Source organism: Drepanopeziza brunnea (assembly GCF_022702325.1).
Source record: "Drepanopeziza brunnea f. sp. 'multigermtubi' strain 214-2 chromosome Unknown ctg1, whole genome shotgun sequence".
Classification (NCBI taxonomy): Eukaryota; Fungi; Ascomycota; class Leotiomycetes; order Helotiales; family Drepanopezizaceae; genus Drepanopeziza; species Drepanopeziza brunnea.
The window spans coordinates 3867281-3891326 of record NW_027094064.1 but is presented as its reverse complement, the minus strand read 5'-3'; the positions used below and the strand labels follow the sequence as shown (position 1 = coordinate 3891326).

The 24046-nt window shown below is 50.8% G+C and overlaps 12 protein-coding genes across 12 annotated transcripts; 5 read left to right on the top strand and 7 right to left on the bottom strand.

Annotated features, from left to right (window-relative positions):
* Positions 1–104: 104 nt before the first annotated feature.
* On the top strand, positions 105–1528 carry L3040_000683 (uncharacterized protein; the record flags this gene model as incomplete). The annotated part of the gene is made up of 3 exons (XM_007288217.1): positions 105–199; positions 252–347; positions 397–1528. The coding sequence occupies 3 exons, from the start codon at positions 105–107 to the stop codon at positions 1526–1528; spliced, it is 1323 nt and encodes a 440-aa protein (XP_007288279.1).
* A 585-nt stretch (positions 1529–2113) lies between these two features.
* On the top strand, positions 2114–4184 carry L3040_000682 (uncharacterized protein; the record flags this gene model as incomplete). The annotated part of the gene is made up of 2 exons (XM_007288218.1): positions 2114–3372; positions 3446–4184. The coding sequence occupies 2 exons, from the start codon at positions 2114–2116 to the stop codon at positions 4182–4184; spliced, it is 1998 nt and encodes a 665-aa protein (XP_007288280.1).
* Positions 4185–4743: 559 nt separating this feature from the next.
* L3040_000681 (uncharacterized protein) lies at positions 4744–5314 on the bottom strand (the record flags this gene model as incomplete). The annotated part of the gene is made up of 2 exons (XM_007288219.1): positions 4744–5152; positions 5283–5314. The coding sequence occupies 2 exons, from the start codon at positions 5312–5314 to the stop codon at positions 4744–4746; spliced, it is 441 nt and encodes a 146-aa protein (XP_007288281.1).
* A 1077-nt stretch (positions 5315–6391) lies between these two features.
* On the bottom strand, positions 6392–8198 carry L3040_000680 (uncharacterized protein; the record flags this gene model as incomplete). The annotated part of the gene is made up of 7 exons (XM_007288220.1): positions 6392–6985; positions 7036–7427; positions 7480–7565; positions 7614–7724; positions 7774–7849; positions 7909–8050; positions 8115–8198. The coding sequence occupies 7 exons, from the start codon at positions 8196–8198 to the stop codon at positions 6392–6394; spliced, it is 1485 nt and encodes a 494-aa protein (XP_007288282.1).
* Positions 8199–8948: 750 nt separating this feature from the next.
* On the bottom strand, positions 8949–9883 carry L3040_000679 (uncharacterized protein; the record flags this gene model as incomplete). Its single annotated transcript, XM_007288221.1, has 2 exons — positions 8949–9347; positions 9401–9883. 2 exons carry the CDS (start codon positions 9881–9883, stop codon positions 8949–8951), a joined length of 882 nt encoding a protein of 293 aa, XP_007288283.1.
* A 306-nt stretch (positions 9884–10189) lies between these two features.
* L3040_000678 (uncharacterized protein) lies at positions 10190–11007 on the top strand (the record flags this gene model as incomplete). The annotated part of the gene is made up of 3 exons (XM_007288222.1): positions 10190–10519; positions 10607–10774; positions 10879–11007. The coding sequence occupies 3 exons, from the start codon at positions 10190–10192 to the stop codon at positions 11005–11007; spliced, it is 627 nt and encodes a 208-aa protein (XP_007288284.1).
* A 487-nt stretch (positions 11008–11494) lies between these two features.
* L3040_000677 (uncharacterized protein) lies at positions 11495–12342 on the top strand (the record flags this gene model as incomplete). Its single annotated transcript, XM_007288223.1, has 2 exons — positions 11495–12035; positions 12089–12342. 2 exons carry the CDS (start codon positions 11495–11497, stop codon positions 12340–12342), a joined length of 795 nt encoding a protein of 264 aa, XP_007288285.1.
* Positions 12343–12690: 348 nt separating this feature from the next.
* L3040_000676 (uncharacterized protein) lies at positions 12691–13530 on the bottom strand (the record flags this gene model as incomplete). Its single annotated transcript, XM_007288224.2, has 2 exons — positions 12691–12849; positions 13045–13530. The coding sequence occupies 2 exons, from the start codon at positions 13528–13530 to the stop codon at positions 12691–12693; spliced, it is 645 nt and encodes a 214-aa protein (XP_007288286.2).
* A 1115-nt stretch (positions 13531–14645) lies between these two features.
* Positions 14646–15555, bottom strand: L3040_000675 (uncharacterized protein; the record flags this gene model as incomplete). The annotated part of the gene is made up of 4 exons (XM_066155263.1): positions 14646–14760; positions 14814–15105; positions 15185–15470; positions 15532–15555. The coding sequence occupies 4 exons, from the start codon at positions 15553–15555 to the stop codon at positions 14646–14648; spliced, it is 717 nt and encodes a 238-aa protein (XP_066013299.1).
* Positions 15556–17152: 1597 nt separating this feature from the next.
* Positions 17153–20174, bottom strand: L3040_000674 (uncharacterized protein; the record flags this gene model as incomplete). Its single annotated transcript, XM_066155262.1, has 9 exons — positions 17153–17640; positions 17706–17868; positions 17923–17974; positions 18027–18210; positions 18260–18770; positions 18839–19420; positions 19501–19586; positions 19701–19910; positions 19961–20174. The coding sequence occupies 9 exons, from the start codon at positions 20172–20174 to the stop codon at positions 17153–17155; spliced, it is 2490 nt and encodes an 829-aa protein (XP_066013298.1).
* A 1096-nt stretch (positions 20175–21270) lies between these two features.
* On the top strand, positions 21271–22671 carry L3040_000673 (uncharacterized protein; the record flags this gene model as incomplete). Its single annotated transcript, XM_007288227.1, has 3 exons — positions 21271–21675; positions 21735–22457; positions 22510–22671. 3 exons carry the CDS (start codon positions 21271–21273, stop codon positions 22669–22671), a joined length of 1290 nt encoding a protein of 429 aa, XP_007288289.1.
* A 118-nt stretch (positions 22672–22789) lies between these two features.
* L3040_000672 (uncharacterized protein) lies at positions 22790–23768 on the bottom strand (the record flags this gene model as incomplete). The annotated part of the gene is made up of 4 exons (XM_007288228.1): positions 22790–22992; positions 23051–23169; positions 23224–23467; positions 23525–23768. The coding sequence occupies 4 exons, from the start codon at positions 23766–23768 to the stop codon at positions 22790–22792; spliced, it is 810 nt and encodes a 269-aa protein (XP_007288290.1).
* Between the last annotated feature and the right edge of the window lie 278 nt (positions 23769–24046).

Genomic DNA, 24046 nt, shown 5'->3' with positions numbered 1-24046 from the left:
CCCCGCTGTGTTCATCGCCACCTCCAATCTCGCGACCCGACGACCTTTTTCCCGAACGCCTTCTCGAACCACTCAAACGACTTAAATACCACAATCTGCCCGCCATGGAGCTCGCACAGAGTCTCATGCGCTCCTGCATGCGCTCTTTCTACGACACAAAACACGTTCTAGTCGTGGATGCGCTGATTACGCACTCTGCGTATGTCATATCTCAGACTATTCTGTTGGAGGTGCATACTGACACGAGCAAGTCTGAGAGATGATGATTTGGCATATCTCATGGGCATGAATACAAAGGAGCTCCACAAGCTTTGTGGGCGTCTGAAGGAGGATCGCTTTCTTGCTGTGTACGTCTGAGATGTCACATCACCTTCGGGGCAATGCTAAGTTCCACAGCCATACTAGGCCGGAGCAAAAGGAAGGCCAGCAACGTCCGATGAACCGAACGTACTACTATATTGATTACCGCGCGACTATTGATGCGATCAAGTGGCGAGTCTACCTTCTCAACAAGCAGGTTCAAGGCAACACGGTTCCCGAGGTAGAGCGGAAGGAGTACTTCTGCAAGAGATGCAAATCGGAGTGGACCCAAATCGAGGTCCTTCACAAGTGGGATATAGCTGTTGGATTTCGCTGCCAAAAGTGTGATGGTGTTCTAGATCATGACCCGAATAACAATCGAGGTGGCCACGAACAATCGACTAAGTATCATGCCCAATTCCGATTCATTACAGACATCCTACCTAAAATCGACGAGAGCATCATCCCGGAAAATACATTCGATCGCGCTTTGGCCTCGCAACTCAAAGTTGTCCGAGATGAGACAAATCCGGCGAACGAGACTGCGCCTGTCGACATATCCGCCCACAAGCCATCCGCCGTTAAGGGACTGGCCAATGCTGGTAACGCATCAATCTCGGTCACACTCACAACCTCGGACGGCCCAACAGCGGCGGAGATTGCTGCCGATAAAGCCAAAAAGGAGAAGACTGCAATCCAGAATGCTATGCCCGTCCATTTCACTCACAGCACCATCACTGGCGAACAAGTCAAGTTCAACCAGCCTTCTATGCTTTCCTCATCTCTTGGCGACGACAAAAAGAACGTCGATCTCGACACCCCATCTGCCATTGGTGATGGCGCTGAAATTGATGATTATTTCGCACGCCTCAGAGCCGAGCAAGCTAAAGAGGCAGAGCGTGAGGCGGAGGAAGAAGAGGATAGTGATGAAGAAGAAGAGGAGGAAGATTTCGAGGATGTTCCAACTGGTTCGGACGCGGCCACTCCTTCCAGCTCGAACGCTGAAGCAAAGCCAACTTCGAACCCATCATCAAACGGACTTCCTTCCGCGTTGAAGAGGGGAGGAAGTGCTTCCGGAAGCGGAACCAGCACAGGTGCAACTACGCCCGTGACAGGTCCTGGCACACCGAACGAGGACGGTCGGCACGCGAAGAAGGTACGAATTGAGGAACCTACGCCAAAGGTTGAGGATGAGAGTGAGGAAGACATGGAGTTTGAGGACGTCTAGACGAGCACGGGTATGGACGTTCATTCATTGCATTTTCGGGAAGTGGGACAGGCGCTCTGAAAGGCGTTTGGGGAAATGCACTCATTAACTTGAAGATGCTTCCGGTTTAAATCCTCAAACATATGCAAATGGTCTGCGGCGCTGGAGCTGCTCTGATAATATTCAGAATGTACGAAAAATTGATAAATTCCGAAGGTGTGATATTCTGCTTATGAAACCTATCGATTACGAAAGCAATCACGGAGGTCGATCAATGGTAACCATGCGTTTGTCCCACCTCGCCCTCCCCCCTTCCCCTACCTAACAGAGGCCGGATATCCGCACCTTCCAAACGCGTCACAAATATTGGGGACAAAATGGCTTCGACTACTGGTAGAGCTCGTTACCGCAACTCTGAAGGCCCTTTCCTAAAGTGGGCGAATGGGACATGTCCCCGAGAAGCAAAAGTGCTATTATACCCAATCGGGTTAGTAGATGCGGACCTAATTACAGTAGCAGATGTAGATTTATTGGTGTAGATAGGTATTGCCAGAGCCAAGAGAATCAATCAACGATTACACAATTACGCGTGAGACCGAGGGCAAGATGGCCCTCGCTCTCAAGTTCCCTCGGATGCACGTCTTTGCGTCGAACCTCGAAGATGGGAACCCAAAGAAATTCAAGGAGATGGAAGAGGCTTTCGGCAGCCCTGTGCTTGCTGAAGAGCTGAAGCTGGCAATTGGGTTCATTCTGTCGAAGAAGAGAGCCGCATGTGAGCTTAGCAAACTGCTGAGGGCATCTGGGTTGACGACGGAGGCGGTGCCTGTGAAGGGATTTGTACCAACCGTGCGTGACAGGAAGGAGGCTCTTCCAGGTCCTGGCGCAGAGAAGCATTCTCCACCGAGCGAGGCAGATTCGCCAAAAAAGCGGCGCAAGCTGAACGATTCAAGCACCGCAGAGAAGGAAGTCATTTCTGTACTGTCAGACTCCGAGACTGCGATTGCAAGCAGTTCTGGCTCGGAAGATGATCGTCAGCTAGGGACGAAGGTGCCTGCAAGGAAGAAGCAGGCTGGGAAATCGGAGAACGCTCCAGCAGATCCCAGCGCATCTCTTTGTGGCAGGACTGTGGGAGTCTATCGCGTGCAGTGGTACGATGAATGCTTAAAAGCCAACAAGATCCTTCCTATGGAACCATACTTGATCTACGCAGGCAAGATTATTCCCAGGAAATCCGAGGCGTCAGACTCAGCGAACCCCTTGGGCAACACCGTACCCTCCAAGTACTCCGAAGCGCCAGATCCAAAGAGCATCTGGAATCGCGCCAAAAATGACACCCCACCACCGGCGGGCCAGAGGTCATTCAACGGCCATCGCGATGGGCATTCTCGGGGTCAGAAGCCAGGTCTTATACGCAAGGAGACATCCGACGACGAGGAGGAGAAGCAGATGCCGGAACTCCCTGATTACCTCAAGAACCCGTATTCATGCTTTCGTCGGACTCCGATGCACGGTCCTAACGACGAGTTCGTGGAGCAACTGAGGAAGATCAAAAAGATACGCGAGATTGAGGGTGATCAAGTAGGTTTTCGCTCTTACAATGCCGCTATAGCTTCCATCGCTGCATATCCCTTCAAGATCAAATGTCTCGCAGAAGTCACGAGACTGCATGCTTGTGGGCAGAAGTTTGCACAGTTGTGGTACGAATGGCATAGAACTGGTAAAGTCGCGGAGATTGAAGACAAGAAGGTCGATGATCGATTCAAGATAATAGAGATCTTCTACGGTATCCACGATGTGGGTGCCCATACAGCACTAAGCTATTACGCGAGGGGGTGGAGAGACTTGGATGATATTGTCGAGAACTGGTGAGTTCCTCTCTTCTGCGGCGAACATAATTTTACACATCTCAGAGCCGCATTCACTGACTGCTCTTCACAGGAACAAGATCCAGAGGAACCAACAGATTGGGGTGAAGTACTATGATGAGTTCAACAAGATGAAGATCCCGCGGTCGGAAGTCAAGAACATCGGCGATGTAACCCTGGACCACGCCAATCGACTGCGACCCGGCTTCCAGTTGGTCATCTGTGGCGGCTACCGCAGAGGAAAGCTAATGTCCGGAGATGTCGATATCATGTTGAGCCACCCAGACGAAGAAGCCACCGACGGGACGATCCACGAGCTTCTCAATAGCTTGGAACAGGACGGGTACCTCACACACCGCCTCGACGTCTCCGACAGAAACAGTCGGCGAGGCCAAGAACCGTCCCAGAATGGAGGTTCGGGAGCGGCTTCTTCAGGATTCGATAGTCTCGACAAGGGCCTGATTGTTTGGCAAGACCCGGACTGGCCAACCAAGGAAGACGACCTGAAGGCGAATCCGCACGCGAGGAACCCGAATCCGCACCGCCGAGTCGACATCCTCGTGTCTCCTTGGAAGACAGCCGGGTGTGCGGTGCTGGGATGGACTGGGGGCACGATGTTCGAGAGAGATCTCAGACTGTACTGTCGTGAGAAGCTGAACCTGAGGTTCGATAGCAGCGGTATCCGGAGGCGCGATGATGGGACCTGGCTTGATTTAGAGGCCGGGGGAACGGACATGGTTGAGAAGGAGAAGATGGTATTTGCCGGGCTCAAGATTCCGTGGCGGGAGCCGACGGAGAGATACACGGATTGATTTATGCTTTCTGCCTTTTTGCAGTATACCCTTGGGCTTGTTGGATGGGTTGGTTTCGGGTGCGTATGGATTGGATACTGTAGTACTACGCAAGAATGGGGCGTTCTGGATCTGACCTGAGTGCCCAATAACACGGCTCTCGATTCATCGTCAAGTGCTATGTGGTATGGATAGAAGGGCGGCCTTCACCTTCGCAGAAGAAAAAGTCTATGCGATTTCCAGACCAAACACATGAAGTGACTGTGTGTAACGACTTGCAACAATCGACCCATGAACATGAAGTTCTAAAGCATCGATGTTTTACCCCCATCCACCCCCATTCCCCAATATTCCGTTTATACATTACCAATCTGACTCTATCTCTGCCCAACTACTCAACTACCCAACTACCCAACTGCCCAACTGCCCAACTGCCCAACTGCCCAACTGCCCAACTACCCAACTACCCAACTACCCTACCACCCTACCACCCAACTACCCAACTACCCAACTACCCAACTACCCAACTACCCAACTACCCAACTACCCAACTATCCAACTACCCTACCACCCTACCACCTTACCACCCCATAACCATAGCCACCCCACTATACCCCGTCAAGCCCAACAGCCCAAACTGAAACAGCCACGAGGCCGCCCCCTTATACCTCCCCTTCCCATCCCCGCCCTGAGAATAGCCGACCATGAACAAATATCGCGTAACGCTCCAGCCGAAGCCCATGGCAGCGGCGGTCAGCGGGAAGCGCATGCCGGCCAGCACCAGGCTGCCCAGCAGCGGCACCTGGTTCTCGGTGAAGTGAGCGTGGGAGCGCTGCGCGCAGTTGAACCGGTTGGCGGCCTCGTCGGTGCGCGACTCGGGCGCGTAGGCGGCTGGGTACGCGATCTTGGCTGCCTTGCGGTACTTGCCCGTGTTGGCCGCGTGGGCTACGTTCATGAGGAAGGTGGAGGTTGCGGCGAGGAGGACGTAACTGTTTTGTGCGGCTGGTTAGTGTGTGTGCTTTTATATATATATACAATATGTTTTTGTCGCTTGGTTTATTTGTTGACGGAGGAAAGTTAAGGGGGAGAGAATGGGAGGAGGAATCGTGGGGGACGTACCCATAGTTCGGGTCGAGAGTGAGGGATGCCATTGCAGCTTTGCTGTTTTGCGACGATAAAATCCGCTTGTTATTGTGTTCGTTTCGGGGTGAAGGGAAAATGTCGGACGAGGAGAGAGGGATTCAGAGAGCTGAATTTCACAAAGACGATTGAGATGTGAAAATGGGGGAGTGAGCGGTTGATCAGCTACCTGGCCGTGGCGAGAGATCGGGGAGGACGTCTGGCCTGGACGAATCGGAGCAGAGAATGTGTCGGAGCCGGAAGCTCTAGAAATGTGTCGAAATTAAAGCCGAGCGAAGAACGACGTCGACACTGGGCAGCCGGGAGAGGCGACGGTCACATTGCGACGAGGATGTGCGAAGGGGAATTTCAAGAGGTGGTGTACAAGATATCTTGGGGTGTAACTGACGATGCTGGACGCCTGTCAGCATTCAAAGTGACATTTGTCACAAGGCGCCAAGCCTATCAAGCTTATGGCTGTCAAGCAATCTTGTCTCCACACGGGTTAGTTCCCATCCTTGGAATTGAATCTCGTTTCCTAGGGGTTCGACGACGACGACCATCAACGAGAAGATGAGCCTGCTGAAGGGGAATTCAACTATACACAAAGTATAACAAATGAAATCTACAGCATTCATCTGGCCAATAGTGACAGGATGATCGGGATTGTTACCTAGTACCACGCAATTGCTATATTGGTGGCAGGACACACATGTACTCAAATACCCAAGTTTGACAGGTTCTGATGAGAATATTCGTAAAGACAAGAGATACGGTATACTGTAGCTTTCTCATGTGATATTTGGTTCTAGATATTGCCTTGTTGATTCCAGCAGGTCTGTAGCGCCTAGCAATATCATCACGTATCAGCTGGGGGTGGAAGGAGGAACCCTATTTTTTATTTTTTTCAGGTTTCGTTGCGACGTTTACAATAAGTCAACACATGCAGAGAATTGAGGAGGGAGAAAACTTGCACTTTTATAAATCGGCCGATTTTAGAAACCTCTATTCAGAACAATGCCTCTCAGATAAGCGAAACCACCCCCTTTTTCGCTAACGCCAAGATTCGCTAGCCGCTCGGAGCCACAAGCCGGATCTACTAGATACCCTCAGTAACTGTAAAGCCTATTCGCCTCCCCCGGATCTCCGCTCCGGAGAATTCTCCGGTTCAGTAGCCCATAGCAGAGCCTCAAGCCAAGACACCCAACAGCCACGAACAACAACAGCCCGGCGTTCGTCCAGTGCCCCGTGGGATATCCTCTCTTCGCCTCGTCCGACTTGTAGATCCACACGCCCGCAATCTGACCCGGCGCGCCTACCGAGATGTTGATCGCGATAGCCAGCCCCACGGCACCAGTCGTGTGCAGGTTCGAACTCAGCCATCCCAGCAGCGGCGGGATGCAAGAGAACGCTCCAGAAGCGGCTACGATCAGGCATCCGTAGCGGGAATGGTACGCCTCTGCTGGGAGGATTGCGGAAGCCAGGAAGCCGACGGCGCCGATGGTGGAGAAGATCGCGGAGTGGATGCCGCGCGAGTTAAAATGGTCCGCGGAGTAGGAGGCGAGGATCGTGACGAGGTAAGCGACTGCGTATGGTGGCACAGTCATCAGTTGGGAGGTGAGGCCTTTGTAGCCGAGACCGGCCGTGATGCTGGGTGTAAAGAGGGAGAGGCTTGAGAAGGGGGTTGAGATGCCAAAGTAGATCTGGGAGTGGATTTAGCATCTCTGTTTCTGGCAGGAAGGAATGTGTTTACTGCGTAATGAGCGTAGAGACGCCAGTCAGTCAATGTTTCCTTGGCCTGGGCCCAAGTCAAACTCGAATCATGACCGTGCGAGGCCCCAAATCGCAGCCGAGATGCAGCAAGCGCCTTTTCATCCGCGTTGAGCCACTTTGAGGTCTCTGGGTAGTCGGGTAGCAAGAAGAACACGAATACAGATGACAGACACGAAGGAATGCCTTCAAGGATAAAGAGCCATCGCCAAGCACTATGACCTCCAGTTCCATTCATATGTCCTACCGCGTAGGCAATGGCTCCACCAAAAGCTCCGGCAAGAGTTGCTGAAGCAAGGATGAACGCAACTCGAATGGACCTCTCGTCAGTTCGGTACCAGAAAGTCAAGTAATAGACGAGTCCAGGAAAGAGTCCTGGGTAAGGGTCAGCGTCAAGGGATACATCCGTACTAGTCGGAGTACATACCGGCTTCAAACATTCCCAGGATAAAACGAACAGCAGTCACACCTGCAAAGTTCCCAACACCTCCAAGGCCGATGGTCACAGCACCCCTACATAGGATAAGTAGAAGCCTGCTTTTGACGGAAAACTTTGTTTACCACGAGAACATCAAGAAAGAGATCCATTTGCTTGGACTTAGTTTCTTCAGAAAGTAGTTTGAAGGAACCTCAAATATTGTATACGCAATCAGGAACACCATCAACGCAATACTGCGCATCATCAGTCAGGGCTGCATGAAGGATGATGAGCACTACTTACGTATAATGGAAATTCGTCATGTGCGTATCCGAGAGGAGGTCACTGTGAGTTGCCGCATTCAGTGTTTTCGCGTTGCCTGATCGATCTTGTCAGATTATTTGCTATTAGAGTGGTTTGATATACGGACTGGCTTACCGATATTCGAGCGGTCCAGATAGCATAGGAGGTAGATAGCTGCACAGAGAGGCACGATCCGAAGATCCTGTTTCCGCACTAAAGCTCTATCGCCCGCAGTCTGCTCCTCCTCTGCAGCCTCACCAACACCCCCCAACTCATTCTGGGCATCAACATCAACATCTACAGACACAGCAAAGATTCCCCAACACCTCACGAGTACTTACAACTTCCTTGCCAGGACCAACAGGTTCGATATCTTCGGTCCCTATGGTCCTGGACTCCGAATCGATCGGTGGAGATTTTTCCATGGCGATTTTCCCGTCTCGAACATTGCAACGCGGGGAGGATTGTGTTTTTTTGCGGTGCAAAAGCAGTAGTGCTCGCTATCCATGTGACCATCGTGACCTGGATGGAGAAAGTGGGTAGATAACGGCGACTATTTCCGCTTTGGCACTGGTTCGGACTTGGAAAACGGTCCCTTTCTCCCGGCCCTATGGAAGAGGGTTCAACCTCATTTCTCCGCCTCTGAACAGCTCTTATATACTCGGAATAAGTCTCCAAAGTTTGGTACTGTGATCATCATCTGGAAGGGGTTTCTGAGATCTTGTTAGTTGGTTAGAGACGCGGCTTCATCCCGAATCGTGACTTATACATTGGTATGCAGTGATTCATTGAGAGGTCTTGGTTCGTCAGATGTGGGCTGTGATGGAGAGGAGAAGGAGACAATTGGAAAGGAAGACGTATGCATCTGGATGGTTTTTTCTGGGGAGAGTCTATCAATTTCAAGCGAGAATGGAGCAGATTCTAATGCATTTCATTCTCTCGTTCTCCTCTCCTCGGCAGGGCAAACAGCCACGCTTGACGGGCAAGCCTTACTGGCCTCTAGAGCTTACCGGGTAGCGGTTTCTAGGCCTATATTCCTATTTATCCGAATCGTCTCTGCTGCCTGAATCAAAATCTTCCCGCTGATAATGTGTGGTTCCGTAACATGACTCGTGGCACGGTAGGCGCTCTTGCCTCCAGTTGCTTTATGATGAACCAGGTGGCAGGTTCTGAAATCACTGGAGCCTCATGGTCTTTCTGGGTGGGCCATCATCACCTCCAAAGTGACTCCGCTTGCTCTTCGGGCAATCTCTCTTGAAGTGAGGACCACCGCAGATGTAACAAGTAAAACCTGGGGGAACTTGCGCCTGCCTGTCTGGCTTTCCACTCAGGCTCGTCATCCCGTTCAAATTTACCAAGCCCTTTCTTCTTGTCTTGGCTGTCTCCTCAGATTCGGCCTTGGACGCGCGGCTATTGACCTTACGATCCGCTCTTGCTCGATCAGAAACCTCCTGACGAGTCGACTTGATCAGAGCACTTGTAGGGTCGTCAGAATCGCTGTCCGAGCCAGATAACTTGTCATCTTCTTCATCCTCAGATTCAGAGGAATCCTCCATTGAAGGATTTTGTTGTTTCTGCGTGTAATTAGCACCTAAGCTTCGTTCGTACATTGTAGCAATTATCATACCTCCAAGACCTTGTTGAATCTGCCATAGCTTCTCCTTCCAATCATCACGGGCTTGTCCTCCTCCTCCTCCTCATCATACTCAACTTTTGCGGATGAAGGGGAAGCGTCGAGACTTGCGAAGCCAGTCTGGACCACTCGTAAAGCTAGGATCGGGGAGGGAGCCAAGTGCTTTTGGTCCTCAAAGCTCAGAACCCATCTTGTATCGCCAGCCTCTGCTGCTTGTTTCTCCAAGGCAGCCTGGCGCTTAGCTTCCTCACTTGCCATCGCGGCTTCAACAGCTTTACGATCTGTGAGCGCATCGACGTCGGTCTTGGTAGGATTCGATGCAGAATCTGTCCGCCGGCGCTTGGGTGCAGGCTCATCTGGGGAGACGGTTGAGGAGGCAGATGGCGATGAGTGCGCAGCTCTTTGCATAAACTTCATAGTCAGAAGTCTGGAAGACATCGATTTCGGCGCACTACCTGGTGGGCTTGCGGCGGACATCTTGGAGTCGGATGATGGTGATAGATTGTCGGAATAGAGTCTTTGTAATCCTCGTCTCTCCTAATGTGTGGATTATGAGGTCCAGTTCTGCCTGCTTTATTAGTGTATCTACACAGGAGCCACAGGAGTAACTCAAGTGACAGTCGTGGTTATGAGGGTGGAAGCCTCGGTCAAGTTTCCCGATGACGGGTTTTGTTTTTCGCCGACTGTGCTGAAATACTTATCTCGCCAAGCCGAGCTACAGTAGCTTGAAGCAACGACGACGCTCTCCAAACTTGCGCCTCAAGCAATTGAACCACCGACAAAATGCTTTCCACCGCCAGATCAAAAGCTGTATTGCAGCTCCCCCGGGTTGCCTCAGCGTCGGCGAGACGAACCTATGCTTTCTCTGCAAATGACAAGCAGGAAATCAGCTCCCCCAACTCCTCCAAGCCAGTCCCGAATGTCTCGAAGACCAACGAGGTCCCAATCAAGACACCCCATAGAGAAGCACTTCTCTCGGAGAACACCGCAGATGCTGAGAAATCAAGAGCTCAACAGGCACCGAACAGAGCTGCTGTGTGGTCGCGCAGTCAGAACCCAAGGGCTAATGCTATGTCGGGGCCTAGATTCGAGGCGACAATCATGGAAATGCAGGTAAGTGCAGACTTACAATAGAGCCCCTGCAATTGGCTTCGATTTGATTCCCCCGTGTTCGTGGGACTTTATCTAATGTTTTCACAGCCTGCTCCTCAAGCTGCCATTGACTTGATCCACAAGCAGCCTGTTCGCTGGACACACGATAGAATGGTATCCTGTGATGGAGGTGGTGGACCACTGGGACATCCAAGAATCTTCATCAATACCGACAAGCCCCAGATTGCCATGTGCACATACTGTGGTCTCCCATTTGTAGGTCGCTCCATGATGGGTTATCCGGGCGATACACCCTTTATTGAATACGCATATTCATGCGATCTCAATTAGACTTTGCAGATTTCAGCTAACTTCTGCAGGCAAACGAACACCACAGAGCTCATCTCGAGTCCCTTCCAGAAACCGCCTACCCCCTTGCACCCCAAGGTACTGCTGCAGAGATCAATGAGTCGCAGCGGATTACAAATGAGGCACTTGGACAAAGATAGATGTTGTGTGGCAGGAGTTGAGGGAATTTGTTATTGTAAATATGAAAGTCTTTACCAAACCTGTGGCCCGTTATGTACCCAGTCTTGTGCAGAAGAAGCTAATGCAGATGAAACATTGAGATGGATATTAAGTTCCGGACCTGCATTCGGGGCAGACTGCTACCAGGCTGAAAGCTGTACTTGTGTAGAATAATGTTCAGCCAGATACTTAAGTTACAAATGCCAATGGTTATTGGGACATTTATTTTTGAATGAAACTTTGCTTTCTGATGGCATTGTATGGATATTACTCGCAATTTAATGAAACTGCACTTCTTCCCAATTCCAATTAGTGGTAATGCTCCTAGGTGAAGTAGAAGAAATAATGTACTCGCAGTGGTTGTCTAATTAGCCTCTCTCGGGTAATCACCGGTAGAGCCTAGCTATCCAAAGCTCTCAGATGCTCAACTCCTTCCAATTTCCAATTCTATCCCACCACTACATAGCAATGGCGACAATCACCACAACCGCGCTGCAGACTTCCTACCCTCCGATCCTCCCCAAAGACTTCAACGGTAACCAGCCCAAAACAATCCGCCTCTTCCCCCTCTCCAACTACACCTTCGGCACCAAAGAGACGCAGCCAGAGGAAGACCCCTCAGTGCTCGCGCGCCTCAAGCGCCTCGAAGAGCACTACGATGTCCACGGCATGCGGCGCACCTGCGAGGGCATCCTCGTCTGCCACGAGCACAACCACCCGCACATCCTGATGCTGCAGATCGCGAACGCCTTCTTCAAGCTGCCCGGTGACTACCTCAAGGAGGACGACGACGAGATCGAGGGCTTCAAGATGCGGCTGAACGAGCGGCTGGCGCCCGTCGGGACGCAGTTCAGCGGCGAGGGCGTCAACGAGGAGTGGGAGATTGGCGACACGCTGGCGCAGTGGTGGAGGCCGAATTTCGAGACGTTCATGTACCCGTTCATCCCAGCGCATGTTACGAGGCCGAAGGAGTGCAAGAAGTTGTATTTCATTCAGCTTCCGAGACAGAGTAAGCCTCTCCAGGTGGACATAGGAACTTGAATTTGTCTGATGACGTTACAGAGGTTTTGAGCGTCCCAAAGAACATGAAGCTCTTAGCTGTTCCCTTGTTCGAGCTCTACGACAATACAGCAAGATACGGACCTCAATTATCTGCTATTCCGCATCTGCTTTCGAGATATAACTTCGAGTTCGTGGACGAGGACGGGAAAGTTGTAGCTGTGACTCCAGGCAGTGGACCAGAGGGGGGATACGTACCGCAAACGAAGGTCTTGGCTGGCGGTGATGAGGAGATGAAGGAAGAGAATGGCGATTAGAGTGTTTCGGCGGAATGTTTCTAGCATGGAATGGCGTTCAGAGGTTTCGCAAAATAGCACGGGTTATCTGGATGTGATACCACATGAGGGTTTTCTACTTCGTAATCGGCCATCAGAAAAGTTGTCTGCCGTAGACACAGAACGCTACATGGGAAGAGAGTTAACATTTCTCAGGCAGTCTCAAAGACTTGGAAAGACCAAGCTTTGTGCTATAAGCAGCAACAAAACTTCCACAATATCATGCATTCGGTGCCTCCAGTATCTCCAGGTATCAACCCATCAACTCCAGATTTATGCACCGGCATTCCCTCCCAAGATCGTAGTTCCCAGCTCAGTCCCTCATCCAATTCAAATCTTCTCTCCCTGAATAGTAGCCACCACCTTACGTTGATGCTTGCTCGCCCGAAACTCCAGGTACCAGATGCCCTGCCACGTCCCAGTCGCCAGCTTGCCGTCCTTGATCGGGATCGTGACACTCGCCCCAATCAACGCGCTCTTGATATGTGCCTGGGGAGCGTCAAGTTAGCCTTTGCCCAATCCGAATACCCAATAGTTGTGATGTCTCCCTCCAAGGAAGAAGCGTGCTCCGCGGTCACTCCAATGTCCGGAAACAGAGCCCCCCTCCCCCAAAATGTTATGCAATTCCCCCATAGCTAGCGAGCACAGCAGCAAAGCTGAGATCAGACCAAACAACCAACTCACAGGCATATCATCCAGCCCCTCGGCACTGTGCCTGTACAGCTCGCCCTTCCTATCCTCGGGCGCGATGCGATCCAGCGCATCGCTCATGTCCTCCCGGACATCCTCGTCCCAGTTCTCGTTCAGGCTCAGCGCGCAGCTCGTGTGCTGGATGAACAGGTTCAGCAGGCCCACCTTGTACCCTCTTATCTCGGGCAGCTCCTTCAGGATCGTGTCAGTGATGAGGTAGGAGCCCCGGGATTTCGAGGGGAGGGTGAGCGACTTTTGGAACCAGGACATTGGGCCGGGCTCGAGGTGGGGTTTTTGTTGGTGTAGGTGTTGTTGGGAGGTGCTGGAGGGGGGTGAGAGGAGGGTGAAGGGGAGGCTCCAGATCTGGTGGAAGATGGTCGGGAAGAGGGCTGTGAGGAGGAGGGCGACGAGTATGACGGTGGTTGCTACGGAGGTGGTTGTCGTTGTCGTTGGCGTCGTTGTCTTGCTTGGAGATGGCATTTACTTAGCTGTGAGATCTGGAGGGGTATGGAGCGGGGTTGGACGTCATGGAGGTCGAGGCAAGAACAGGGCTTCGGAGATCTCGACGAGAAATCCGAGGGATTGAGAGTGTGGATGTGAATATCTGTTGGGTACATCGTCACGAGCATCACTCCTGATCTTCCCAAAAAATAAGACTTGTCTCCAGGAAATGCCTCAACAGTACGGATGCCCACCCTCACCATACCTTCCGCATCGCATTTATATGTCAACGGGAAGAACAGACGCAAACCATCGCTGTGGCCGTACCATGACGCTGCCTCTTCTTCAAGCCCGAGCACAAAGCCCAAGTCCCAATGAAAAGTGTATTGCGTACAGCAATGAAGCTATCAAAAATTCCCCCAGTGACGTGGACGAATCCAAGTCAACGATTCTTGACGCCCCGATGTGCAATGGAGGTCTCGTATCGTAAGCAACGCCATTTGTGAGCGGCATGCTTCCAAGAAGGTAAGTATGAAGAGAAAAGAAGAAAGAAGAGCAAGGCGGGGAGGAGGCGAGGTTAAGTACTTGAAAAATTTGGAGCTTGGGCCACTTTGACGCTAGTGCCAGTAGCTCATCACGTGTCTTTCCAGTTGGGGTGGAAAGCGAGCGCTCTGACTGTCTCGTCTCGTGATCTATCTCGTGACCGAGGTTGGCTTCCACGAACGTCGGTCAATAATATCTCATGATTCAACATTTGCATATATTGCAACAAGCGGAATACGCAATTCAAACATTTGTTTTCCCCAAATCCTCTAGGCCTGAATTTTCACCTCGAAAGGCCCCGGGGCACGAAAATACCATCCGGCCGCTACGCCCAAGGTCGATACAGTACCGTCCAAATGGAGTTTCGACTTCTCAGGCCGCTGCAGCAGACCAAAGTGATCCCTTCAGTCCAGCTGTGTATATGCCCCCCGGACTCGCCTCGGCCAACCACTCCGGGCCAGTTATGGTGATCGAGGATTCTCTCTCTTGTCCAATTTCAACTTGTTTAGACCTTTTTCCTCACAGCTCCTCAGAATCTCACAGGCATAACGCGAACACAGTTTGATTTCGCTGCCCTTCTCATCAACAGTATGCGCTTCTAGAAAACTTGCCTACAACTCCGGTGCCTTAGTCCCCTTCCGGCATCTACCAATCCAGGCCCCCGTCCTAAGATAATGCTGATCGCTTTCATCAATTTTTTTCAGCCACTCTAGCTGCCGTCTAAGACTGGAAGCAAAGTCAGATTGGTATTGCAATTGACGGTTGTCCGGTGAACTTACCAGTAGTTGAACTTATTTGCTTCCTCTTTGCTGTATCCTGCAAAGAACGCCGGTTGCTGCTCGCGCTTGTAAATCATCATGTTGTCGATCAGCTTGTTAGCAGTCGGTGCGGCCCAGGAAGTCGTACAATAGTTGACTATAATCGAATCTTTCTCGAAACCGCCGATCTCGAGCTGTGTCGTTAGCCATGCTTCTTGTGTCCATTCGGTCAGAAGAGAAAACGAAACATTGGGTTCCTCTGTGGGTCGAACAATGAGGCTTGCGTCGTAAAACGCTGCCTGCACTCGATAATCTTTTCCAATTCGGTCAGCAATCCAATGTCTCCATAATCATTCTAACAATTCGCAAAATCCCAACGCAAGGGGACATACCTCCCCAGGTTGAGAAAAAAGCTACCCCTCCCGGCTTCAGTACTCGCAAGACCTCTTTGATGGCTATGTTAGCCTGTTCTGCGACCGGGCTCAGAGCAAGACTGGTAAAGACGTGCGAGAACGTGTTGTCTTTGAATCCGTAAAGGGAATGAACGTCCGTGATACTGGTCTCGACGTCAGTCCAGCCATTGGCGAACTTTCGTGCTTCGAGACTCTGGATCATGTATGGGCTTTCGTCCGTGGCCACGATCTCGGCATATGGGTGTTGCTCCTTGATGACACTTGTCTATTGAAGACGAGAACATCAGCGGTGACCTTGACCAAGAGCACACACAACACAGATATACCGCCGCTTGTTTGAAGACAAACATGGAACAACACTTGCCAATATTCCAGGACCGCAGGCGTTATCGAGAATAAAAGACGATCGGGTAATCGGCCGATCTGACATTCGCAGCATTTCAAGTGCTATTTTGCGCGTGCTATGGCCAGTTCTGTATTTAATCAATACACCCAGTCAGTATGTTAGTTTGACCCTATGTTATCACACGCGAGAATCGGGGTACGCACACTTCCTCGTAATGCGAAGAGAACCAAGCTGACCGGAGATCGGGATTCATTTTCCCTTGATGATGCTGCTGAATTAATGATAGTACCTGATACCTGGGACACTGACAGTGTCTGTCCTTATCGAAGTGAAGTGATGTCCAGGTAAATGCTAGTGTGATGAGGAAGGAAAGTGCGTTGACGCTGGCGTCCTTCAGGAAGACAAATCCCCCTACCAGGCATTGAAGGAATGAACGACCGGTACCCCAGACCTCGCCGGCCTGTACCCGAGGCAGAAAATTCTCTCTATGCATCACATATTCTTTAGAACCCAAGTTGAACCCCCTCCTGTATCGCTAAGGTGCGCTTATGCACCAACAACAACATCTCAGATCCGCTTCCGACTTCCCAAGCTGCAAGACTTGAGCACTTCAGACCCGGCAACCCATAATCTATCCGTCTACCAAGCTTCCTTCTTTTCTCTACGCAATCTGATCTTCAAACCTATCTATCCGCTTAGCTCATCCAAGAAGTTTTTTTATTCATCCCGGCTTTTTCACCTGGGCGTCGACACCGCCGCCTTCTTCCCTCGTCTGCTGGCAATCCGCTCCCACAAGCCAAATCTATCATGAATCGTCAGCTCTGACAAAGATCTCTTCCTCCTCCTTACCTTTTTCATGGTAGAAACGTGACACCCCCACCACGGAGCGTAAATTATCGTGTTCAAAGTCCAAGGTTGATGAGAATTCGGTGCTCTGGGATTAGACGAGAATCCTCGGGTTTGGGTATCCCACTCCTAGAAGAGGGGTAATGCTTCGGGCGGGGGAGCCTTTTTCTCGGTTGGGTATCCGGTCTTGATATCTGTGGGCTCAAGGTGAGGTGGCTGGGAAAACATTCAGGAGCAGTCATGACTTATTTCTTTGTGGATGGATGGATGGATGGATATGTTGTTGTCGTTCGGGCGGTCTTTGAGATGGCGCTTGCTTTTCAAGCGAGAGCGGCGGTTGTAAGTAGGTAGGTACGCTTGTCTGCGATGATCAAGTACCACTCGGCCTTAGTGCTCTTGTCTCGGGGGCTGTTCTTGGTAGAAGTAGCTCCGAGTAGGTTCTCCAGCAATACTTTGAGTCGGGTAGGCAGTCGCCGTTATGGCTACATCAGAAACATGGTATAAGTTTGCTGAGCATGTTTGGAAGCATACTTACCTGTAAGCACCAAGGACCAATTCAAATTCCCAGACCCAGACAGCGTCGCTAAAGTTGATGACTTATTGTATAGCATATATACTCCAACCAGGTCTCGGTGAGAGCCGATCTACAGCATGGTAGTGACAGACATTATAGTTAGGTAGTTAAGATTACATATAAGGTAAGGAACAATGAGCAGCTCAGGTAAAAATAGGTATCCGCAAGGAGCTCATCTCAATCACCACACAACTGGACCGAAATACTCCCCCGGACCCACCGTAGCCTGCACAGCCGTGTCCATCGCATCCATCGTCGTCGTCGTCACCGTGTTCCCCCACCACACCGGCGCCTCCACCCCGTTCAGCGTGAACGCGAAGAAGATGAACAGCGTGCTCAGCGCCAGCCCGAGATCAAGGCCTGCGGAGGTGAGGTAGTTGAGGCGCGACCACCACCCGAAGTAGCGCTTGCGGATCAAGTGCTGGAAGATGAAGCCGACGATACCCCAGGAGAGGTAGTTGAGCGGCGAGGCGGGCGGGATGCCACTGGCGCCGCCGAGGAGGAGCGGGGCCATGAGGTATTTGATCGGGGACTTGGGGAACTTGCGGGCAGCGAAGTAGAAGATGACGGGGAGGGCGGCGCCGATTAGGAAGAACCAGAAGAGGCCGGAGTAGATCTGGCCGGGGGAGAAGATGCGGCCTGGCCCGATCAAGCCCCAGATTACAGAAGCTGTGATTCGGTTAATGTTCGTTCATTCAAGGGAGGGGGATCGTATGAAAATAGAGGTGGCTTACCGGAGAAAAAGACTCGGCCTCCTGGACACGTGAAATGCTGAGGCTGGTGCGGTGTGCATATCCCATCGATGTTCTTGAGCGCAAAGTTAAGGACAGCGATTTGGATGAAGCAGGAAAGTGTTGTGGCGACGACTTGGGCCATAAACATTGTACGCGGCGGGATCTGCTCGTGTCAGCATGTCGAACGCTGGATTAAACCTTCGGAGTTGGGACAAACCTTCATGTAGTGGCCGAACTTGAGATCAGAAACAAAACCGAGTGCTTGCGCCCTGTCTTGCGTCGTTAGAGGTGTTCCAGTGCCAAACGTATTGAGAGACTTGCATAGTAATGTAACCGTATGTTTTGAAGATCATCAGCGCCAGTGGTCTTCCTGGCTGGATATATCCGAAAACGAACTCGGTGAGCACATTCAGACCAATCTGTGTGTTGGTGATAGCTTGGATAATTCCGATGGGTAGTGCAAATACGAAGGAAATGCCCAAGGCAAGCAAGAATGCCCACCAAGCTGGGTATCATTAGCCGTGAGGATGAGAGTGAGATAGTGCTGTACATACTCAAATTGGTTGGGAATGCGAGAACGGTAACAAGACTGAGAGCGACCATCAATACAAACAGAACAAGATACCACCAGGTTGGAGCTTCCTTGTACTTGCTCATCATCTTCATGTGAACGTCAGGCTCCTCTTTTGTGCTGTTGCGGAATTGGTTCCATATCTGTTCTCCGTGGTGAAGATATGTATACACGATTAGGGATGCAATAGCAGCGAAGGAGAGCCCATATGACAACGCAAAGGTGGTCGAGAGGAAAAGCGGAGAGTAGGATTTATAGGCCTCTATGTCGAGAGTGAACTCGGGTGTCAGGATTCTGGTTACGTTATATGAAACTCCCGTGTTGTCGTAGGTTACGCTATCGCTCATTGGCAAATATCTTGCTGACCAAGTTCCCGTGTAGTGGAGGATAGAGGCACCGAATATGTAGAAGACAACGACACCAATCATGGTGTTCGCAATGGCGAACCATGGCGGGATGAGGGGTGACCCAACGAAGCCTGAAATTTGCGTCCACTAGAGTTCCGAGATGTTAGCATTCGGTTTTGAGATGCCAGAAGATGGATTTAAGTAGTAGTGCATACATCGAAACTTATTGGCAGTAAAGAAAGGCCTGTGGTACCGCCAAATAGTTGGTTGACAACGACATTGTTGGGTGCAATCCATGTGGCGACGGCGAAGACGCTCAAGAACTGCATGAGGAAACCAGGGATAAAGTAGTAGACGAACGCGCCGAGACAGACGTATGCGAACCATCTGTATCGTGGCATGTTCCCTCCAAGGACGCTGGGGTCATTCGGAGCCGCCTTTTCATACATCGCGTTCATCAGTGTGACACTGACAAGATTTCCGGGCCAGATCATAGCCGCGGGGTAGACCAAGTACTTCCGCATCACACCTGCGATGCCGTATCCTACTGACTGGGTCGAGATGGTCAACATAAGCTGAAATAGTAGCCCAAAATCCTGCTTGTAGAAAGCAATCTGTGCGAGGATAATATCTGTAGCGTAGGCAGCACTAAAACTGACACTCGCCATGACGACAATAATTGTATGCTCCTTGATATTGAAGGGTCCAGGATTGAGAGACCATTTCAATCCAAAGGTGTTATATCTTCGTGTAGGCATGACCTTTGCCCACCCGTGTCCAAGAGGCCAGGCGATGATCTATGAGACACGGCGAGTCAGTAAATGCTTACTCGACATAATTTCTGCGAAGGGATACCATATTTTCCTCTATTACGTACTTGGGCAATGAGAGCACCAAGACCGATAGATGGCGCCCTCAGCGAAAAGAGAGTATTGACAGATGCTCCAACAAAAACCAAACCCACTACATCAGGGTCAGAGCTAAATTCCACAACATCAGGAGATCTGTAAATATCTTTGGATCTCGGCTCCGAGAATCCTCGATACATTGACTGGAAGAGGTAGGGGCCGTACATACGTCCAATTGTCCAGGCACGAATCGTATTGCAAGGAAGATCTTCATCGTAGTTATGTACAGCAGCTCGGACTTCAGGGTATGGAGAGTCCTCTTCTTCTTCCTTCTCGGTAAAGACCTCGACATCGTCGATTAAGGAGGTCTCAAGAAATTTCGACTGCCTAACGACCTTGGGCATTTGTTCGGTATGATCATCCACGGGTAAGTTTGGATCTGGAAAGTTAGAGCTGGCCCTCCTTCAGTTGATGAATGATTCCACATACCCCACATAGATAGCCGGTGCTTGAGGTCCGTGACTGGATCAAGTCTTCGGGCATCATTCCCAGACGTAGAAACACGCGAGTCGGCTTCCTGTGTGCCAATCTCGAGGTCGTCGAACTTGACTTCCCAATCCTTTTCGTCTCCAATCTCGTCATAGTACTTTCGTATTTTTGGAGCAGTCGTTCCGGACGACTTTCCATTATATTCTGAGGCCATCGTGAAGGACCTTGGCGACACGGAGAATGATCAACGGTCTGGAAATCCATTTCTGTAAAGCATAGACGATACCAGTATATAAGAAAAGAAACTGTATACAGAGCGGTTCCCTGACAAATGCTAGTTAGCGTACACGGAAAGTACTCTCTGACTTACATGAAGCACGGGAGGGATTACGGGGGAGGGGCGAGTTCAGATAAGGTCTGCCAGTGAGATTCACACAATTCAAAGTTGGATGGGAGTTCCCTAGACGGTTCCGATATCTCGGCCCGAAATACCCACTATACACGACTAGAGATCCAAAAGAGGCTTCGCATCCCACACTACATACATAGATAGACCTAGTCTGCTGGGATAGGAACTGTCTCGACCAGCATTGCGACTGGTCATTAAAATTCAAGAGTCAAGAAAGGCGAGCAAAAATAAGGGTGCGACGATGAGTCGTCCATGCAAGCTGCATGAAACGAGTCTGCGGCACCAGAAAGAAACAAAGTGTTCAGGCATCGAGTAGCACCAGCTTTGACACGGACTCTCTGCTCTGCAAACGAAACACGCCACATGCTTTACTTTGTGACTTGTTGTTCAAACTTCTCTTCCATGCCACAAAGCCAGGGTGGCAGTCCGCATGCTAGCCGGCCCATGATACCTAGAGGTACTGTGCTCGAAAACTCGAAAGCTGGAAAATTCACAGACTTTTAATCGATCCTGCCAGGACAATGCAAGAGGGAAATTGATAGAAAGTCGGAGGGAGGAGTTGGATCTTCGCGAAAATGGGCCCTGAGCGTAAGAAGAGACCATAGATCGTGAAGACCTGCTTAAACTGTGAATCTGTGACGGACAAGCGATGTAAACAAATGATGTGCCTATTCTACAGGAGGTGGGTTTAAGCTCAGGCTAGCGAGTACGAGTGGATCCACCAAGAATCTTAGCTCGAGGCTCACAGCACTCCAGTTCAATCTCATTTTCCTTGACTCTCTTGTTTTGCCCACTTACAGCGCTCAACGAATCCCTTGACATATTCTCCCTCTTTGATCTTGCGCCGCTCACGTGCCGCTCCTCCTATAGTAAAGCAAGTAACTGAAAACATGGACAGAAAATGCGGCGAGTGGTAATCACAGGCCTGGGCGCCATCACCCCCTTGGGCGTGGGCATCCGCCGCACCTGGACCCGACTTCTTGCTGGCAACTGCGGAATTGTAAGCATCGCGAACAGAGAACCTTCTGCGCGTTGGGGAGAGCTCCCCAGCACCGTGGCTGGCGTTGTGCCTGAGGGCAGCAAGCATGAGGGCGGGTGGCAAGCCTCGGATTGGCTTGGACGAGGCGAAGAGCGCCGGATGGCACGGTTCACACAATACGCCATTGCTGCGACAGATATGGCCCTTGAAGATGCTGGATGGAAACCAAATACAAAAGAGGACTGTGAGGCAACGGGCGTATGCTTGGGAAGCGGGATTGGCAACCTCGAGGGGCTTTACAACACCAGCGTAGCTTATCACAAAGACGTACGGAACACTCTGGATTCAGGCATAAATACGGATACATTTGCTGAGGCCCAGCGTAGGGTTACAAGAAAGTATCACCACTATTTGTTCCACAGCTCCTGATCAACCTAGGGGCGGGTCACATTTCAATGAAGTATGGTTTACAAGGACCTAACCATGCTGTCACGACTGCATGTACTACTGGTGCCCATGCTATCGGTGACGCCTCACGATTCATCGCTTTTGGAGATGCAGATGTCATGGTTGCTGGAGGATCCGAGTCTTGCATCCACCCGCTTGCCATCGCAGGATTTGCAAGATCGCGTTCCCTGGCTACAGGCTTCAATGCCGACCCTTCATCATCCTCACGGCCATTCGACCGAGACAGATGCGGATTTGTTATTGCCGAGGGTGCGGCTGTTGTTGTCCTGGAAGAGTTGGAGCATGCTAAAGCTCGTGGAGCTGATATTTATGCTGAAGTACGAGGTTATGGATGTAGCGGAGATGCATATCATGTTACCGCGCCAAGGGAAGATGGAGTAGGGGCCCTATTGGCAATGAAGAGGGCTTTGAGGAACGCAGGCATACGGCCCAAAGAAGTCGACTACATCAACGCACACGCAACCAGCACTCCACTCGGTGATGCCGCCGAGAATGCGGCCATCAAAACACTCATGCTTGGCGAGGAGGGAGTACAGAGAGAAACAGACATTGCCATGAGCAGCACGAAGGGCGCCATTGGTCATCTCCTCGGAGCTTCGGGTGCAATTGAGGCAGTATTTGCGATCCTGGCCGCCAAAGAGGTAAGTTTGAAAAGAATACCTGACACTTTACCCTGCTTAATGAAATGTTCAGAATATCATGCCGCCGACTCTCAATCTTGACAACAAAGACATTGACTTCAACTGCAACTATATACCCAACTCGGCACAACGAAAGATTGTCAACGTCTCACTTTCAAATAGCTTCGGGTTTGGGGGTACCAATGCTTCATTGGTATTCTCTAAATACCGATAGCTAGCCTGACGCTACTACTCAGATGACCAAATCAAAAGCCGTACGCCGATCTTTAATTCATACACCTCTCTTTACTGTACAATTCTCGCACCGTGTCTTATCTATGCCGTCCCTCGACTCAAGTTCCACGTTTGTTAAAATTACCATGTTTAAGTCCTCTCTCTGTCCACCATGCGCGAAAGACCTCCCAGTTGCGACACGTGTGTGTCTGCGGTGTTCCGATCAAGTTGACATTAGGCTCCACCCCATATGGCCGTAACAGGAGAGGTGTTAGGTCGCCCGCGCATTGCAGGTTTTGTCGGAGTTGCTCAAAGCAGTGTTCTATGCGTCATACCTGTTAGCACCTTGCTGCCAGCGCGTTGAGAGCTTCGAATCTTACCGACGTGAATCTTTTCCAGATCTTTTGGCAAATGGTACATGCCATGCTTTGAGTAGTATTCTGGGGACATTGCTTTCCGAATTGCATTCAAGCAGTGCAAGGAATGCATCACCTCGACCCTATCTGTGTGTCAATATAAAGTTGCTTTTGTTTTTTCGTTTGGGGCCTCTTACTCGCCATAATAAGTTCCTTTGATTGAGACCGGGTCATCAAGCTGCAAAGCCTCTTCCTCGGACAGCTCCAGGTACTGGCCATCCAAGAGCTCCATCCAAGCCGCATCTATTTCTTCGCTGGGCTCCCCAATGTATTTTGGAGCCGAAGGGTCGAACTCGCGATAGTAGTCTTGCGAAGTCGCGTTGTATCGGAAGGCGCTGGTATATGTTACCTTTTGCAGCTCGATGGATGCCTTGGCGGGCACTGCGCAAGATTGTTAGCTGCCAGGTTCTGGGATGGCAAGGAGGCGGAAAGCTTTACCCCAGTCCGTCGAGTATCCATCCTTGAAGGTTTGGACAGAACACGCCTGCAACTGAATGAGCAGGAACATAGAGAGGAGTCCAAAGACGAGAGTCGTGGTCGAAAGAATTATGGTGGAGATTTGAGGCCAGCGCGAATGGCGGCGGCGGGGTTCCGTTCCCTGTGCCAAGAAAGGCTCCTCGGCAGACGAGTTCATCTTCTTAGAAAAAGGGCCAAGGAAAGACATCGCTGACTCGCTGCTCATGACTTCGAGTTGGTACTATAGTGACTTTGTTACATGTTATCAAGAGAGTTGTAGTTGGGTCTGGCGTTGTTGATGATGATCACAATCTGCGGCAGACAAAGGCCATTGTCGCGGTTTTGATTCACCAGAATCAACAGCCTTAAATTAGCGAGTGCTTCCGGTCACGAGGTAGACTAGCGCGTCACTAAGTAGAACAACCTCTGTTTATGATTATCAAAGCGAGCTTGCGAGCTTTGTATTATATATTATATATAAACATATATATTCAACGTGGTTAC